General features: G+C 37.7%; 1 protein-coding gene across 5 annotated transcripts in view; it reads left to right on the top strand.

Moving 5' to 3' along the window:
• Positions 1–16814, top strand: part of ASH1L (ASH1 like histone lysine methyltransferase) — a 93510-nt gene that overhangs the window by 32586 nt on the left and 44110 nt on the right. For 3 of the 5 annotated variants that reach the window (XM_084866669.1, XM_084866667.1, XM_084866668.1), the window contains exons 5-6: positions 4641–4742; positions 8233–8974. In XM_084866669.1, the coding sequence (XP_084722795.1) occupies positions 4641–4742; positions 8233–8974 (844 nt within the window). Of the gene's footprint in view, positions 1–2591; positions 2788–4640; positions 4743–8232; positions 8975–16814 lie in introns of those variants that run through there. The other 2 variants (XM_084866670.1, XM_084866671.1) reach the window with 2 other exon arrangements.

The following is a 16814-nucleotide window of genomic DNA, read 5'->3' as shown; positions in this document are numbered from 1 at the left end:
TTTTACAATCATTTTTTCTTTGAACTGATTATTGCATAATATCCTTCCAAATCTAGCATTCTTACTCTGTTTTATCCAAAGATATTTCTTCCTGGCATTAGAAACATCAAAGAACCTGTTGCTCATTCAAAGCATTGCATAGTTACTTGGGTCTTTAGTGTTGAACTCCCAACAGTGCATGACCAAAATTTATGCTATATTAAGTTATGGAAGATTTAATAATGGATTTAGACTAAAGAAATACATGTTTTATCCAACTGTTGTTGGTTTCATTCACTTGCTGTTGTTGTTTTTGCTAATTTACATTTGCAAATTCTTCATTTCGTTGTCTAGGATTCTTCAATGATTAGTTTGAATCTTTTTATTCCAGTGTTTTCTTTGTGATGCCTTCCCCCCATCCCCACAGATACTGTTATCAGTGGAAATTTTCTCTATTTGTGTGGATATCTTTGCCCATTTGACTCTATCTTTACACCCAGGCATCTATAAATGCAGTATTCCTTTTTTATCTTACATTTCAGTGCCTCCTATGTAAACATCAATCAAAATGTCTTCTGGCAGATAAACTTCAGAACATCTTCTTGGTTTCCACTCATTGTTGTGTATAATGTGAAGATTTCCAGATGCTTATCCCTTTAAAATCCAGTTATGTTTTTTTGTTTTTGTTTTTGTTTTCAACTTTCTGGCATTCTTATCCATGATTTCATCTTATGGTTTTGCTATAAAGTACCATCTTTCCCCTTTTTGTCTAATTTGACATAGAACCTGTCTTAATCTTGAAAAGCTCATCAAATAGTGGCCAAATAAAATCCAAAAATCCTACTATCAAAACAGCTTCCAGGGCTCACTCACATTTCCAAATTTGTTTTTAATTCTTAATTCTCTTTTTATTATCCCAATTGATAATATTCTCTTTGTTCAATTTCCCTCCTTACTAGTCTGCTTTTTTTTTTTTTACATGAGATCTCTATTTTTCTAACTGAAAAAATTACTTTATTGTAGTAATCAGCTTACATTTATGTTGAAGTTCAATTTTATTTATTGCATAATCTATATTTTCTGCTTCCTTCATTTATGGGTATATATTTCTAAACCTATTTCTAAAGCTGTTGTTTGAGTGATGAGACAGTAGTGTTTCTACCTAATAGTTTTGTGAATTGAGGAGTTCCCATTTATATTCTTTGTTTACTTATAAAGTACTTAATTATTTGGCTTTACACTATATTGAAATTAGAAATGATGGGAACTCTGGTATCTAAAATTAAAATTATATGTGTTCTTTGTGTGTATTATGAGGAAGGGTCTGATTTTCTTGAACTGAAAACTTCTTAAACTTCTTGTCCTGTGAGTATTGGAGAGTCTTCACATATTCCCCAGGCAGATCTAAAATGACCACGTATGAGACATGAACAGACCTTTGTCATGTGATGGAGATAGCAGCAAAGCAGGAACTCCCCTGAACAATGAACTATGATTTAGAAGAACCAAAGAGCCAAATAAGAAAAACAGAAAACTACCTTCTCCCCTGGTACAGAGCTGAATAGAGCCAGACACCTTCAGATTGTGAATCATTATTTCTCACACATGGCTTTACTGGTGTAATCTAGGGCATAATCCCAACCCTGGAGGAGCTATGGTGAAGAATCAGTGAATTAGAAGATTCACTTCATAGGAGCTTTTTCCAATCTTGCTGTTACCTACCAGCCTTGGAGGTACCTATATTATTAGTACTTCTTAATTAGAGGTACTTGTTTTACTAGTACTTATTTATATTTAAGAGAAGTGCTTAATATTTTAAATTAGTTCCAGTTTCTAATTGGGCATAATGTGAGAGTGCTTTAATAACCCAACGTTCAAGTATATATATTTGCTTACATTTTATAGTTTAATTTATAGCAGAGCCGAAAGTCAAGCTCACCATGCCTTACTCCATAGTCCATGTACTTAACACTATACTACACTCAACCCTGCATTGCATTCTGTTTCAGGTTTTGAAAAAGATATGTAGGTCTCTTTTGAAATAGACATGCTTGTTCTCTGGGTATTACCTTGCTGTTCACCAGCCACCCAACTGGATAGTGGCACTTGTAAAACAGTATACTTCTGGCAGTTTTGGAGATAATGTTTGCAGATTTCATATGATTAGGCCAGTTTGAACATGCTTTTGGATGTCTTTTTTTAGGTTGCTAGCTCTTGCACATAAGTTTATATCATCGTTTTCCAGTCTTAAACTTGGTTACATCATTAGTTAATATTGTTTTCAGGTATCCTCATTCTCTTACTGCTAAGCAATGTTTTTAAATGAAATAAGAGTCTAGATCTGATGATTACCAAGCCCTGGAGATTGGTTTCTCAGGGATACAACTTTATTCCCCTCAAATATGGAATACTGTCAAGAACAGTTCTGCTCTGTTGAACAGGGAATTCAGACAGACTTTTAAAAATGAAAATTGAGAACCTTCCTGAATGAAATTTTATTCTAATCTCCTATTAAATCCTAAGAATAGGCTGCTGGCCTCCATTACTTTCAGGAAATGAAAAATGGCTCAGAAGCTAAGTAAGCTAAGCCATCTCTTTCTCAATTGTTTCAGTTTCTCAGGAATTGCTGTACAATGCTGCCAATAACGATCTCCGGGGATCTGACCCCCATTCCACCTCCCACTGCCTCCTCTGCAGCTCCAGATGCCACCAAAAGAAGGAGCTTTGAAGAAAGTGCCTGTACCCTCTTTTACCCTGAGGTGGGTGAGGCCAGGCAGGGTGATTCTCAGGATATCCTGATGATCAAAGGTATAGTTGAAGCCTTCATCAAGAATTTCTTGAAGATGATCAAGGAATTTGGGAAACATTACCAAATAGCCTAAAAACTGAAGATGGAGCTCAAGAATGGATGGCACAAATGCCACCTGAAATGTATTATATGCTGACGTACGTGACCCAAAATAAGCTCCTTGAGGACAGACTGTTATGCTGTTTTTATATCTATTCCACAACCTCTACAATGTCTGGCATAGTACCAAGCATGTAAACTATATTCAATAAGTGTTAGTTTGTGACTGAGAGGAAAGACTTGATAGAAAGTGCTCTCCTACTCATCTTTCCTTAGCACTTAATCTAAGAAAATAGAGAGTTCAGTGATGTCTCAAACTTCTTGGCCACTGTGTCTTCTGCCTGGCTGTCTCTCTGAGTAGAAAATACCTGTCCAGTATTAATTATGAATACTTACAGTTATGTCTTCTCTGATGCCTGGGCTTTTACTTCTTAGGTATTTTATTGTATTTAGCTATTTGATGGAAATCTTATCTGAACCATAGTCTAGGTTTTTTTTTTTTTTTAATCCTTTTGTATCTATTTTTAAGATTCAATAATAAAAAGTCTTGCTTCTTGATTAGATCTTACTTTAGTCATCACTGTGTTTCAGAAGTAGGCTATACTATCACAACATCAATTTTCCAGAAATCTAACTTGTTAATCTTGAATGGCAATGCATAGTCTTATACCTTACCTGAGCAATGCTAAAAGAGTCTGCTAAAAGAGTGTTTACTGTAATGAGATTGAAGATATGTAATATAAACAAAGCTCATGGTTTACTTTTTCTCTTAGAGAAATGGATATACTAGAAATAGCTGCATTCAGTTCTTCAGTTTGTCCTTCTTCTTCATTAAGGAGTTTGTCCTTCTTTAAGGAGTTAACTCTAGAGGCAGATCTTAAAAATCTTATCTTCAATTATTTGATTTCTTGTACCTTTTGTGTCTTCAGTTATACGTAAGGCTTTTTATTTGTAATCTTTTCAAGTTAAAAGGGAACATTTCAGAGCGCTACTAGTTTTTTGTCAAAACATGAAATTGACATTCCTTATGTATTCTCAACAGCTAGCTTTTTAGGTTATAAGGAATCCAATGAGAAACAAGTATATTTTATTCAGGAAAATAACCTTTCCTGAATGACTTATCTCTTGAGTGGGTAAGAGATGTGTTAAATTATGCTGCATTGACCTGGTGTTTTGGTAAAACTATGAGATGTTTTGAAGGGAAATTGAGTGTATCTTCATGAGCTTTTATGTACAGCTTTAAAGGGGGTTTATTCTCTTTCATGGATAAATTAGTTACTTTTAGAATAAGCTGCAGCGGGAAAACATAGAATATGAAAATTACCTCTAGATGAATATGTGGATTTTAGGTCTAATTCTTTAATTTTCATCTCTGATTCTAATAAATGAAATAATCAGTTTGCATTGTAAGTTTTGTTTGTCAGTTTATCTGGTGAATTTGAATTAATAATCAGGAACAGATTTGATTAGGATATTATTAGTGGTTTTTATTAATAAACATCTCAATTATATGTTTCAAAGTAGTAATACATAAAAACTGAATTATTCTGTTCATTCTTCCACTAAAATTAGTTTTCTATCTGTTAATCTAACAGAAGAAATTGTGTATATGAAACCTGTGAAATTCTTTTGGCAGCATCTAGTGTGGTTTGTCCTCTGCTTATTGTCCTGTTATTGTCAGCTCAAAAATCATATTACAGGGAATGACAGTGGCAACAACTAAACTGTTACAGTGCTAACTAACACAGTATGATTTAACATTATTTTTATACTTGAATTTTCCTATGATTTCTATATTTTCCTGTCTCTCCAGGTTCCCAAACAACCTCAGACAAGTCTTCCCAACGACCATCAGAGAGTATGAACTGTAGCCCTACCCGGAAGAGGTCTTCATCTGAAAGTACTTCTTCAACAGGCAAGTGCTATTTCTTTAACCAGACTTGAAAGATAGCCAAAACCGGTTTGGCTCAATGGATAGAGCGTCGGCTTGGGGACTGAAAGGTCCCGGGTTCGATTCCGGTCAAGGGCATGTACCTTGGTTGCGGGCATATCCCCAGTAGGGGGTGTGCAAGAGGCAGCTGATCGATGACTCTCTCATTGATGTTTCTGACTCTCTATCTCTCTCCCTTCCTCACTGTACAAAATCAATAAAATATATTAAAATTTAAAAAAAGATAATTTATCATCTGTTACTTGTGAATAGACTTAAAATATAATATTGTATATTTATAATAAAAACTATAAGTTATATCTACACTAATGAAAAGGTATGATGCAAATTGATTGTACCTTTGTGGCACCCAACAGCCAATCAGAAGTGAGGATGCAAATTAAATCAACAAAAATGGGTTAATTTGCATACACAGGGCCTAGTGGCCAGAGGCATTCTGCACCACTGCAGCCACTCCGGGCCTGTGGGCAGCATGGGAAGGTGGAAGGGTGGCTCCAGGTCGGAGCGAAGGTGGTGCCAGCAGCCAGGGTAAAGAAGGCCCATTCTGCCAAAACCGGTTTGGCTCAGTGGATAGAGCTTCGGCCTGCGACTGAAAGGTCCCAGGTTTGATTCCGGTCAAGTGCATGTACCTTGGTTGGGGACAAACCCCCAATAGGGGGTGTGCAAGAGGCAGCTGATTGATGATTCTCTTTCATTGATGTTTCTAACTCTATCCCTATCTCTTCCTCTCTGTAAAAAGTCAATAAAATATATTTAAAAGAAAAAGGAAGGCCCATTCTTGCACAAATCTTCGTGCATCGGGCCTCTAGTTGACATATAATATTGTATTTTAAAAAGTTGCTCTGGAGTCAGTAACAATGTACATTGAAACAGTATAATAGTCTTCCTCTTTTACTCCTTTGTATCTAGCTAGGCAAATAGTAGTCCTTCCTTATCTATGGAGAAACTGTTCCAAGAACCCCAGTGGATGCCTAAAATCACAGATAAAACTGAATCCTGTTTTGTTCATGTCTTCCACCACAAATTTAATACCTTTTCCATTTTAACTAAGTAATTATAACTCTCGTGGCCATAATTTTCACAGTTTGAGATGTGACAGCAAAACCGACATGTATTTCTTTTTCCTTCTTTACAATTTCTTAGGTAGAAAATTAATTTTTACTGTAAATTTTTACAACCTCAGCATATGATTTTTTTTTTTTTCTTTCCCTATTATGAACTTAACTTTCACCCTTTCATTTAAAGGAAGCACTTTATGGCTTCTTTTTGACATAGCCCAACTGCCAGCATCACTACTCCTGTGATTTGGGGCTGTTATTAAGTAAAATAATAATGCTAATTGAACACAAGCACTACTACACTGATACAGTAGTGTCCTGTGTTTTCACGGTGATGCTTCTTTTTTTTAGTGCGTGTGTGTGTATGTGTGTATTTATTGTTTATTTTCAGGGAGGAAGGGAGAGGGGGAGAGAGAGAAACATCAATGATGAGAGGGAATCATTGATTAGTTGCCTCCTGCATGTCTCACACGGGGGATTAGATCCACAACCTGGACATGTGCTCCCCCCAGGAATTGAACCGTGACCTCCAGATTTATAGGTTGCCACTCAACCACAGCCACGCCAGCATCTCATCATTGATGTTTCCATCTCCTTCTTCCTTTCCCTTCCTCTATCTGATATCAAGAGAAACATATATTTAAAAATATAACATTCACGAATCTCTGAGATATACAAAACAATTTATAAGTTTGTAAGAAGAAAATTAATATTTATTTCTAACCTCAAAATTAATAGTTTATGGATTTATAATTAGTAATATTTATATATTTTTTATTGATTTCAAAGAGGAAGGGCGATAGAGAGAAAAACATCAATGATGAGAGAATATTCTTTTAGGAGTTTTATGGATTTAGGTCTTATATTTATGTGTTTAATCTCTTTTAATTTTATTCTTATATATGGTGTATGAAACTGGTCTGGTTTCTTTATTTTTTTTTACATGTATCTGTCCAGTTTTCCAACACCATTTATTGATGAGACTATCTTTACCCATTGTATAGTCTTGCCTCTTTTGTCATAGATTAATTCACTATATAGTCTGGGCTCTCTATTCTGTTCCATCGGCCTATTTGTCTATAGTTATGCTAGTCAATGCTGTTTTAATTAATATAGCCTTATAATTATAGAAAGAACTTTTTTCTTTCTCAAGATTGCTTTGGCAAGTCTGGTCTTTTATGGTTTCATATAAATTTTTTAAGTATTATAGTTCTGTGAAAAATGCTTTGGTATTTTAGTAGGGATTGAATTGAATCTAGAATCTTTGGGTAGTATGGAAATTTTAATGATGTTAATTCTTCCCTATCCATGAATTTGTACTTTTATTTTCCATGTATTTGTATCTTCTTCAGTTTCTTCTTCAATGTATAGGACTTTTATCTCCTTTGTTAAATTTATATAAAATATTTTTTTAATGCAGTTGCAAATGGGATTGTTTCTTTTCTTTCTCACTCTTTCTTTTAATTTCAGACAGAGGAAAGGAGAGGGAGAGAGAGGTAGTAACATAAATGATGAGAGAGAATCATTGATTGGCTGTCTCCTGCACTCCCCTGCTGGGGATTGAGCTGCAACCCAGACATGTGCCCTGACTGGGAATTGAACCCAGGACCGCCTGGATCGGGATTTTTTTCCTTTTTTGTTTGTTTGTTTTAGAGAGTAGAAGAGAGGGAGGGAGTAGTGAGAAGGAGAGAGAAAAATACAAATTTGTTGTTCCACTTATTATGCATTCATTGGTTGATTTTTTTCCCCCATGTATTTTTATTGATTTCAGAGAAGAAGGGAGAGGGAGAGCGAGAGAGAAACATAAATCATGAGAGTTAGCCATCGTTACCCATCGGCCACCTCCTGCACGTGCGCCGCTCCCCCCCCCCCCCCCCCCACTCAAGCCCGCAACTGGGCATATGCCCCCAACCAGAATCAAACCTGGGACCCCTCAGTACCCAGACTAATGCTCTATTTACTGAGCCAAATCAGCCAGGGCCATTGTTTGATTTTTGTATGTGTCCTGCCTTGTCAATATTTAAAGTTTAGGTCTTTATCCAAGTTCCAAGATTGCTTTAACTGACAAGTCCTTTAATTAGATCTTCAGTTTTGAAGAAATTAACTCATTTTTGTCTGCTTTTCATCTCAGAGAATGAGAATTGTTGTTTTTGTAATCCACATATTATTAAGGAAATATGGGTCAATTTTGAATTTATTATGGTTACTGAAATGTACCCTATTCATGTAAGTATGCTGTCAGCTTGCCTGTTAAAGACAAATGCATATGGCATTATGATGTTTAATCTTGCTGTGAAAAATAGAGCAGTATTTCTTACCTTTTGTTCTATGTAAAAAGTTATTTAAATTACTAGCTGTGTTCAGTTTTTATCTGTGTGATTTGTCATCTTATTTAGTGAACGGAATTCCCTCTCGAAGTCCAAGATTGGTTTCTTCTGGGGATGACTCTGTGGATAGTCTGTTGCAGCGGATGGTACAACATGAGGACCAAGAGACCCTGGAGAAAAATATTGATGCTGAGGTTGCATCTGCCTCTGTGCCACCTTCCTGTAGTCCGGGCCATAGCCACAGCAAGGAGCGAACCATGGGAAAACCAGATGGCCTTCTAGTGCCTGCAGTCCCCAGTGACTCTTGCAGTAATAGCATCTCACTCCTTTCTGAAAAGTTGCCAAGCAGCTGTTCCCCTCATCATATTAAGAGAAGTATAGTGGAAGCTATGCAGCGCCAAGCTCGGAAAATGTGCAATTATGATAAAATCTTGGCCACCAAGAAAAACCTGGACCATGTCAATAAAATTTTAAAAGCCAAAAAGCTTCAAAGACAAGCCAGGACAGGAAATAACTTTGTAAAACGCAGACCAGGTCGACCTCGGAAATGTCCTCTCCAGGCTGTGGTATCAATGCAAGCATTCCAGGCTACCCAGTTTGTCAGCCCAGAATTGAATGAAGATGAGGAAGAAACAGCACTACACCTTGGTCCTGATACGGTTACAGATGTCATTGAAGCTGTTGTTCAGAGTATAAACCTGAATTCAGAACATAAGAAGGGATTGAAAAGGAAAAGCTGGCTTTTGGAAGAACAGGCCAAGAAAAAGCAGAGGCCATTCCTAGAACAAGAAGAACAAGAGAATACTAAATGGTAATTCCTTGCTTAACATTTTTATTTTAGTAGAGGAAACTAGCTTTTATACAAATGTAACATACCTAGAGGATACATAAATCAATTAGTCATAAAACCTTTTTATTATATTTACTATATACGAAATTCTTGCACTGGTAGGGTCCCTAGAGGCTGTTGGCTAGGGCCTCCCTCCCTTCCCCAGGCTGGCCCAGCCTCCTGGTCGAACAGACAATTTACAGCAGAGGTGTGATAGGGCATCACCTTTCCCTGATTGCTGGGTGGCCTCCTGCCCCTGAGAGCTCCTGGACTGAGAGGGGTCAGGCTGGGCTGAGGGACTCCCCTCCAGTGCATGAATTTTCATGCACCGGGCCTCTAGAGTAGATATAAAATAGATGTCTATATAGATTGTTGCTACCACTCTATGTTCCTTTGCAATCATAAACTGCTTAACCAGTAGCTATAATCCGTCTCCTAACTTTTAAGGTAACTACATTTTTTTTTTTAAATATATTTTTATTGATTCTTTACAGAGAGGAAGAGAGAGGGATAGAGAGTTAGAAACCATCAATGAGAGAGAAACATCGATCAGCTGCCTCTTGCACACCCCTTACTGGGGATGTGCCTGCAACCAAGGTACATGCCCTTGACCGGAATCGAACCTGGTACCTTTCAGTCTGCAGGCCGACGCTCTATCCACTGAGCCAAACCGGTTTCGGCGGTAACCACATCTTTACCTTATTTTATAAAATTTAGGTATGTAACCATAGATAGTATAATTTAGTTTGTCCTTCCTGAATGTCATTGAAATGGAATTTATAAGGCATATGCTTTTGTGTCTCACCTGTTTTTGCTCTACATATACATATTAAACCATCTTTTTTGCTGCATGTAGCTGTAGTTACCTTTGTTTTGTTACTAAATGGTAATCCATTATTTGTATATAATACTAGAGGCCTGATCCACAAAATTCGTTCAAGGGGCTTGGACCTTGCAACCACACAGCCTGGCTTCTGTCTGGAAGGTCATTTGGCTATCTGGTCTAATTAGCATATTGTGCTATTATAGACTAGGTCCAATGCACAAATTCATGCACCTTGAAATGTGGACCGTGAGTCTGCAGTAGGCACAGGGGTGGGTCTCAGCCCATCCTCTTCACCCTCACTCTGGCCTTCCTGCTGCAGTTCCCTGGTTCCCTGTCTGTCAGCAGCCCCACTCCCATCGCTCACACCTGCTAACTGCACGGAGTGATTGCGGCCTGCTCCATCAGCGGGAGTGAGCTGTGGCTGCTGCCCCAATTGCTCCTCAGGAGCAGGGTTGGTGGAGAAGCCCTTAGGGGTGATCAAAGCACCACCAGTGGGTGTGAGTGGCAGCTCCAGCATTGACTGTGGGTGCGAGCAGGGCTGGCGCCAGCAGCAGATGAGAGCACCAGGCAGGATCGCAGTGTGCGCGAACAAAGACTTTTCTGTAACCACCAGAGGCTCGCCCCAATGACAGCAACCAGTGTCCTGCCTTGATCTGGCATCCCCCTGCTTACCTTCTCCACCATCCCGCAGCAACCTGTGCCCATGTTTCCCATATGCCCCCTGGTGGTCAGTGCACTTCATAGTGACTGTTTGGTTGTTCCAGTTGTTCCGCCGCTCTATCTATTTGCATATTAGACTTTTATTATCATTTTATTGTTGGCTTATTTTCAGTTTGAGGCTATTATCTAAAACTGCTGCTCTTAATATTACTCTAATGTCCACTTTTGGATTTGGACACTAATTTCTCCAAGGTATATACTTAGGGATGGTATTAACTGAATAAAGTGATGGGTGTGTCCCAAGACTTAATTTTAAGATATGGTATATTAAGATAGTATGAAACTGAGTGGGTTAGAGAAACAAATCCATTCATGTATGCAAGCTTGCTATGTGACAGAGTTGGCACAATGGGGGGAAAAACAATATTCGATACATTGTGTCCCAAAAGCTGGTATTATATAAGAATGGAAATGAAATTAGATTTTTGTCTTAAATTAAATTAGAAAAATTAATTCCCAATTGATTAAATACATAAATCTAAAAGCAAAACTTAACCTTTTAGAAGCTAATATGGAAAGAGAGAAACTTCATGATTTTGTTCTCAGAAAGGATATCATAAACAAGATATCAAAAGCAGTAACAGTAACATACAGTAGGTAAAAATTGATAAACTGGATTATATTATAAGAATTTCTTTTCATCAAATAGCATGACAAACATAAAGTCTTGCTGCAAACTGAGAGAGGAAATTTATAACACATGTAATGTATACTAGTTACAAATCAACCTATATAATCTAGCAACTTCCTTTTAGATAATTAAAAAAAAAAAAAAACCTCTTGCACAATAGGCACTAGAAAACACTTTTTGAAAACGTAGTAGCAAGATTGGTTATAATGGGTAATAAAATAGAAATATCCCAAATTAACAAAAAAGGAAGTAGTATATTATTTTTTACACAGTTGAAATGTGATATGATAGTAAAAATTTATGAATTACAGCTGCAATAATTACAGATGGTTCTTGGAAACATAATATTAAATGAAAGAAATCCCTAAAAAAGATATAGTAGATAATATTATTTTTACTTTTAAAAATAAAATAAAGGTATTATATTGGACTTAGGGGTGTCGAACTCAATCAGAGAAGGGGCCAAAATCTAAAATCCAGCCTAAATCGCAGGCCGAATGGTTTACTGAACAGTCATAAACTGACAATGTCATAAACTGACAGCGGAGTGCAGTGATGACAGCGCGGTGCGGGCCACATTGCAAGGCCTGGCGGGCTGGATTTGGCCCGCGGGCCTTGTGTTTGACACCTGTGGGATAATTACATCATAAACCATCTATTAAAATGCTATACCTCTTCCTCTCTTTTTTCTCCCCTGAAAAATTTAGTTTTTAAGCCATTAGGTAGATGGCCCTGGGGTGTGTTTTGGAGTCTTAAAAGAGTAAGGGAGCCGAAACCAGTTTGGCTCAGTGGATAGAGCATTTGCCTGCGGACTGAAGGGTCCTGGGTTTGATTCCGGTCAAGGGCATGTACCTTGGTTGCGGGCACATCCCTGGGTGGGGGTGTATAGGAGGCAGCTGATTGATGTTTCTCTTATCGATGTTTCTAACTCTTTCCCTCTCCTTTCCTCTCTGTAAAAAGTCAATAAAATATATTTTATTTAAAAAGAGAGAGTGAGGGAGTTGGGTGGGTGAGGGCCTGAGGGGGAAAGAGTATTGATCCAGCCCTAGAAAGTCAGCGCCTGAGTAGGATGAAAAGGGTGCTGTTATTTGTTTTTTATTTTTTTTATTTTTTTTTTAATGTTTTTATTGTTCATATTATTACAAATGTTCCTTTTTTCCCCCCCATCATTGCTCTCCTCCACCAGGTTCCCACCCCTCCCTCTGCCCTTTCCCCACTCCCCACTGTCCTCATCCATAGGTGCACAGTTTATGTTCAGTCTCTTCCCACGCCCCCCTCTCCCCTTTTCCCCAAGAATCATCAGTTCACTCCCCTTCCATACCTCTGATTCTATTATATTCAACAGTTACTATTATTCATCAGATTTTTTTTTTTAATTTCCTTGGTTTTTAGATTCACTTGTTGATAGTTACGTATTTGTTGTTCATAATTTTTATCTTTGTTTACTTTCTCTTCTGAAAGAACCCCCTTCAGCAATTCATATAATTCTGGTTTGGTGGTGATGAACTCCTTTAGCTTTTTTTTATTAGTGAAGCTCTTTATCTGACCTTCGATTCTGAGTGATAGCTTTGCTGGATAGAATATCTTTGGCTGTAGGTTCTTACTATTCATCACCTTGAATATTTCTTGCCATTCCCTTCTGGCCTGCATGGTTTCTGTTGAGAAGTCAGCTGACAATTGTATAGGTGCTCCTTTATATGTAACTACCTTCTTTGCTCTTGCTTCTTTTAATATTCTCTCTTTGTCTTTTGCTCTTGGAATTTTAATTATGAGATGTCTTGGTGTGGTCCTCTTTGGATTCCTTTTGTTTGGAGTTCTGTGTGCTTCCTGGATTTGTAAGTCTAATTCTTTCACCAGGTGGGGGAAGTTTTCTGTCACTATTTCTTTCAGTATGTTTTCGATATCTTGCTCTCTCTCATCTTCTGGGACCCCTATAATTCTGATGTTGGTTCGCTTGAAGTTGTCCCAGAGGTTTCTTACATTATTTTCAATTTTCTGGATTCTCTTGCCTTCTAGCTTCTGTGGAGGAGTGTCTTCTGGCTCTTTATGTTCCAACTCTTTGACTTGATTCTTGCGATCTTCCCTTCTGTTTTTAGGACTCTGTAAAATATGTTTTATTTCAGACAATGTATTCTTTATTTCTTGTTGCTCCCTTATTATTTCTTGATGACTCCTTATTAATTCTAGTTGATCTCTTTTCATATCCTCATAGGACTTATCCATCTTTTCTAGGAAATTCTTGAAAAACCTTATAAGCGTAGATTTGAACTCTATATCCAGGCGCTTTTTGTCCTCCATTTCTTTCGTTTGTGATTTATTTTGTTGTCGCATATCGCAGTTACAGATGGGGCGGGGTTTCAGGGTGGAGCCTGCAGCTTTGGCTTCCGTCAGCCCCGCCCTATGCGGCTCCTGGGTCTCAGGGTCCTTCAGTGCTCGCTGCTGGCACCTCTGAGAGAAAGGTGCCCTCGATTTCCGCCTGCTGCCAAACAGTCTATGCTCTCCCCCAATGAGCCCGGTACTGGGTTCAGTTCAGTTGGAAGTGGAGTTGGAGGTGGCGTTCAGAGCAGTCTGGAGCCCCAGTCTCCTTCCCGTCAGGGCAATCCCGCGGCACAGCCGGCCGTCCCTTCTCTGGGGGCAGTGTGCGCGCCTCCGGGACCTCCTTTCTCCGCTTCCCCGGGGTTCCGACTTACAGCCCAGCTCCCTCTGGGTGAGCCTTGGTCTCCGGGGTCTGGGGAACTGGGGTTCAGAGCAGTCAGGGGCCTAGCACAGTCGGAGTTTTATCTCCTTTCCGCTAGAGAACGCCCGCCAAGCACTCCGTTTCCCCCTCCTCTCTCCTCCGCGCCTCCTTCTGGTTTTCTCCTTGCTTCTCGCTGTAGAATTTCTAGTCAGTCAACCTTCCTGTAGTTCTGGGCAATGTCCATTTTATATTTTAGTTGTATTTTATTGAAATTGTTGTGTGCTGCTGCGGCTAGGTGTTCACCTGGGCGCAGCCATCTTGGATCCCCCTGTTATTTGTTTTTTAAATGATGATCTTATTAATAGTGCCTACTTTGGAGAGTCAGGGACCAGCAAGGTTAGGACGGTGTTTAATCCCAGACCTCAATATAAATTTTAAACATTCTATGAGTAGGCATTTGTTTTTCTTATAAGCCCTCAAGGTGATTCTGATGTATATGATCTACAGGTGGCACTTGGGGGAAAAAACATGGCCATTGGTGAATTTATATATGTAGGAGATAAGCAGAAAACCAGAAAAAAAATATTTTTTATTGCAGGGGAAAGAAAAATAAGGCACAGAAGTAGAAGCGAATTGGGTCAGAACAGAAAAAAAAAAATTAAGTAAATATTAAATTCTGTGATCAAGAAAGTTATGTAAGACTTGTTCAATATGCAGAAATCAATTCATGTAATCCAGTACATCAGTAGGCTAACAAATAAAAATCTTACGATCTTAATAAATGTAGAAAATGAATTTCACAAAGTCATGATAAAAACTCTGAGCAACCTAAGAATAGAAAGAAACTACCTTACCGTAATAAAGACCATATATAAAACCTCCTGGCTAACCTCAATGGTAAAAGACTGAGAACTTCTCCCTAACGTCAGGAATGAAGCAAGGTTGCCCACTTTTGCCACTTCAGTTCAACATAATATTGGAATTCCTAACCACAGCAATTAGGCAAGAAAAAGTAAAAGGCATCTAAATTTTGAAGGAAAAAATAAATTAGGTCTGTTCCCAGAGGCCCTGCCTTTTTTTATTTTTGTAATTCATGCAATCCAGTACATCAGTAGGCTAATAAATTATGATGAAGTATTTGCAACTTAAACTTTATCCTTCACCCAAGGATATGTTTTATTTCATTTCATTTTATTTTCTAGTGGCCCAGTGATAGATTCATGCATATTGAAAGGCAGTTAATTAGAAGAAATATTTTAATATCGCTATTTGCCCTTTCTTTATAATAGAAGTGTCAGAGATGAAAGAAAATTAGTAAAATGTATATAAATAATATAGAAATTGATTAATAAACAATAACAATATGATATAACAATAAGACATGGTATAAAAATAACAAAAACATGATCTAAAAACAAAACATGATACGAAAACCTTGATAAAAAGAATGACTGATTAATTGATTAAAATTATTCTAGTATCTCCCTGTATACCACATTAAGAATAAAAACACTTTCAGAGTGCTTAACTAATTTCTCTTATGATGAAGTATTTGCAACTTTAACTTTAATGTCACATGCTCTTCATACTTGAGAGAAAGCAACATATAACTGACCATGTCTGAAAACAGGTTCATGTAGGAATATTTCTTTTCTTTCTAGAGTTTGTCCTTGTGACTTATTATTCATTGCAAATGCTGGCATCATGGGAAGCTATCTTCGAATTAATTTAAATGGGAGGCCAGTGGCAGACAGGGACAAATCAATTCTTGGAATCAGAACAATTCCTTCCACAGATCCTGTTAATATTTCAGCTTTAAGAAACACACTGGTGTGGCTGGCACCAGTGAGAACTTTATATGTATCACGCATGCACGAGTCAACATTTATTTTAAATTGCCAGTGAGTGTCATATGTGCTGGTGGGACATACTGTTGGTCACTTAGCCTTTTATATCGAGAGATTTATTTATTTATTTTTAGGAAAGAGAAAGAGAAACATTGATTGGCTGCTTATCATATGTTCCCTGATTGGATATCTAACCTGGAACTTTGCTACATTCCAACCAACTGAGTCACCCAGTCAGGTCCCAGATACCATTTCTTATATTTGGAAAACCCTGAGGATCACACACATAAACATACACACAACACCTAAAGCTTATAAACTAAGTAAAGTTCAGAATGCAAAGTCACCATACAAAAATCAATTGCCTTTTTATACACTTCTTTCCAAAGAGAAAATTAAAACAGTTCAAGTGCTTGCTTCAGCAAGCACATATACTAAAATTGGTACAATACAAAGAAGATTAGCATGGCCCCCGTGCAAAGATGATATGCAAATTTGTGAAGTGTTATTTTTTATTTTTAAGGGGGGAAAAAAAACCCAGTTCTATTTACAGTAACATAAAAAAGAGTATAATAGTTAAGAATAAACTTACCCAGGAAGGCAGACTTTAACTGAAAATTTACAAAACATTGTTGAACAAAATTAAAGAAATAAGTAAATGGAAAGATAGCCTGTGTTCATGGGTTAGAAAATTTAATATTTTTAAAATATCAGTACTACCCAGGACCATCTGTAGATTCAGTGCAATCCCTATCAAAATTCCAGTGATGTATTTTGCAGGAATAGAAAAATCCATTCTAAAAATCATCCTTATGAATTTCAAGGGATCCCAGATAGCCAAAACAATCTTGAAAAAGAATAAATTTAGCCAAAACCAGTTTGGCACAGTGGATAGAGCGTCAGCCTGCGGACTGAAGGATCCCAGGTTCGATTCTGGTCAAAGGCATGTACCTTGGTTGCAGGTACATCTACGGGGGGCGGGGGACACACACACACGCGTGCAGGAGGCAGCTGATTGATGTATCTCTCTCATCCGTGTTTTTATTTTCCTTCCTCTCTGTAAAAAATCAATATATTTAAAAAAAAAAAAAGAAAGAAAAAGAATAAATTTAAGTTTCTTA

This window comes from Pipistrellus hanaki (genome assembly GCF_964339955.1).
Source record: "Pipistrellus hanaki genome assembly, chromosome: 18".
Lineage (NCBI taxonomy): Eukaryota > Metazoa > Chordata > Mammalia > Chiroptera > Vespertilionidae > Pipistrellus > Pipistrellus hanaki.
The sequence above is the reverse complement of the archived record's forward strand: the minus strand, read 5'-3'. Positions and strand labels throughout refer to the sequence as shown.